This window comes from Lathyrus oleraceus, chromosome 4 (genome assembly GCF_024323335.1).
Source record: "Lathyrus oleraceus cultivar Zhongwan6 chromosome 4, CAAS_Psat_ZW6_1.0, whole genome shotgun sequence".
In the NCBI taxonomy this organism is placed as follows: domain Eukaryota; kingdom Viridiplantae; phylum Streptophyta; class Magnoliopsida; order Fabales; family Fabaceae; genus Lathyrus; species Lathyrus oleraceus.
The window spans coordinates 145779336-145782497 of NC_066582.1; the positions used below are offsets into that span (position 1 = coordinate 145779336).

Genomic DNA, 3162 nt, shown 5'->3' on the forward strand with positions numbered 1-3162 from the left:
TTTCCAATCAACCAAGTTGAAGACGACAATGAGGATGATTGTGAATTACCAGTTGAACTAGTACGGCTCCTTGAGCACGAAGAAAAAGAGATTCAGCCATACAAAGAACCAATGGATGTCATTAATTTGGGTTCTAAAACTAATAAAAAAGAAGTGAAAATTGGGGCATCTCTTGCCAAGCATGTACACTCCGAGTTGGTAGAGTTATTGCACGAGTATGTTGACGTCTTCGCTTGGTCGTATCAAGAGATGCCAGGGTTAGACACCAGCATCGTTGAACATCACTTGCCACTCAAGCCTGAATGTCCTCCCGTCAAGCAAAAACTCAGAAGGACTAGACCCGACATGGCACTCAAGATCAAGGAAGAGGTTAAAAAGAAGTTTGATGCTGGCTTTTTGGCCATTTCTGAGTATCCATAATGGGTTGCTAACATTGTCCCAGTTCCGAAGAAGGATGGTAAAGTCAGAATGTGTGTGGATTACCAAGACCTCAATAGAGCGAGTCCGAAGGATTACTTCCCTTTGCCTCATATTGACGTTTTGGTTGATAATACAACATAATTTTTCGTCTTTTCTTTCATGGATGGGTTCTCCGGGTACAATCATATAAAGATGTCACCAGAAGATATGGAGAAGACAACTTTCATCACACCTTGGGGAACTTACTGCTACAAAGTAATGCCATTCAGCTTGAAGAATACATGGGCAACATATCAGCGTGCCATGGTAACCCTATTTCATGACATGATCCATGAGGAGATTGAGGTTTATGTGGACGACATGATTACCAAATCTAGAACTGAGGAAGATAACTTGGTGAACCTGAGGAAATTGTTTGTCAGACTCCGAAAGTTTAAACTGCGCCTGAATCCATCTAAATGCACTTTTGGGGTCCGATCCTGTAAACTATTGGGTTTTATAGTCAATCAAAAGGGTATTAAGGTTGATCCCAACAAAGTTCGAGCTATCCAAGAAATGCCAGCTCCCCGAACAGAAAAAGAAGTCTGAGGTTTCCTGGGCCGACTCAACTATATCTCCAGATTCATATCACACTTAACGGCTACCTGCGAATCGATATTCAAACTATTGATAAAGAATAAATTGATTCTATGGAACGAGGATTGCCAATCGACATTCTACAAAATAAAAAAAGTACTTGCACGAACCACCAATTTTGATACCACCGGTTCCTGGTAGGCGTCTCATTATGTAACTTACTATACTCGATGAATCTATGGGTTACAGTCTGGGTCAACATGATGACACAGGAAAGAAGGAACATGTTATTTACTATCTCAGTAATAAATTCACTGATTGTGAGACTAGATACTCACTTTTGGAGAATATTTGTTGTGCTTTGACTTGGGCTGCTCGATGCCTGAGACAATACATGATTTGCCATACCACTTTATTGATATCCAAAATGGATCTGATAAAGTATATCTTTAAAAAGCATGCTGTTACTGGTAGAATTGCTCGGTGGAAAATGTTGTTGACCATGTATGATATTCAGTATGTAACCCAGAAAGCAATAAAGGGGAGTTTTCTGTCTGACTATCTTGCTCACCTACCTATCGAAGGTTATCAACCGTTGAGGTTTGACTTTCTAGACGAAGACATTATGTTTATCAGAGACTTCACTATGCCAGGCTTCGAAGCAGGCCCCGAACCAGGATCGCGATGGACACTCGTGTTTGACGGTGCTTCCAATGCTCGAGGCCATGGCATAGGTGTTGTTATCACTTCACCAACCGGTTTCCACCTTCCATTTACCGCTAGATTATGTTTTGACTGCACCAACAATATGGCAGAATATGAAGCATGTATCTACGGGTTGGAGGCGGCCATCGACTTAAGGATCACGATCCTTGAAGTGTACGGTGATTCAGCTCTGGTAATAAGTCAAGTAAAAGGTGATTGGGAGACTCGGGATAGCAAGTTGATACCTTACAAGGAGCATATCAGAAAACCGGTACCCTACTTTGATGAAATCTCTTTTCGTCATATTTCTAGGGAAGAAAATCAGTTAGCAGATGCTATAGCCATGTTGGCATCTATGTTCAAAGTCAAATGGAAGAATGAAGCGCCATCCATCCATATTGACCACTTAGATAAACCGGCACATTGTCTAGCAATCGAGGCAGATCCTAATGATAAGCCCTGGTTCTACGACATAAAGACATTTATGGAAAAACAACAATATCCCGAGCGTATATCCGTTACCGATAAGAAGGCTTTGAGAAGGCTCTTTTCCAAGTTCTTTCTAAATGGCGATGTGCTATACAAACGAAATTATGACTCTGTACTGCTCAAATGCATGGATAGACACGACGCTAGTACGATCATAAAATCCATACATGAAGGCTGCGAGGGTGTACATGCAAAAGGTCCTGCTATGGCTAAGAAGATCCTTCGGGCTGGGTATTACTGGACAAAAATGGAGGTTCACTGTTACAACTTTGTTAAAAGATGTCACAAATGCCAGATATACGATGACAAGATCTTTGTGCCACCAACCCCGTTGAATGTTTTGACTTATCCATGGACTTTTTCTATGTGGGGTATTGATATGATTGGGATGATAGAGCCTAAAGCTTCCAACGGCCATCGATTCATCCTGGTCGCCATCGATTACTTCACGAAATGGGTTGAAGCTACTTCGTATGCCAACATCACTCGACAAGTAGTTACTCGGTTCACCAAGAAAGAGATAATCTGCCGCTATGGGATACCTAGCAAGATCACCACTGGCAACACCAGTAATCTCAACAACAATATGATGAAGGAGTTGTACGAAGAGTTTAAGATCGAGCACCACAACTCTTCACCATACCGACCCAAGATGAAAGACACTGTGGAAGCAGCTAATAAGAATATCAAAATGATCGTCCAGAAAATGGTCAAGACATACAAGGAATGGCATGAGATGTTACCCTTTGCTCTGCATGGTTACATAACCTCAGTCCGCACATCCACTAGGGAAACTCCATACTCGTTGGTATTCGGGATGGAGGCCGTCCTACCGGTTGAAGTCGAGATCCCTTCACTCAGAGTCATCATGGAGACCGACCTAGATAAAGCTGAATGGGTTCAATCACGGCATGACCAACTGAATTTGATAGAAGAAAAGCGTTTGACGGCCGTTTGTCATGGTCAGTTGTA

General features: G+C 42.1%; 1 protein-coding gene across 1 annotated transcript; it reads left to right on the top strand.

The window, feature by feature from the left end:
* The first annotated feature begins 1423 nt into the window (after window positions 1-1423).
* LOC127136438 (uncharacterized) lies at window positions 1424-2687 on the top strand. The gene is made up of 2 exons (XM_051062994.1): window positions 1424-2443; window positions 2586-2687. Exons 1-2 carry the CDS (start codon window positions 1424-1426, stop codon window positions 2685-2687), a joined length of 1122 nt encoding a protein of 373 aa, XP_050918951.1.
* Window positions 2688-3162: the final 475 nt, after the last annotated feature.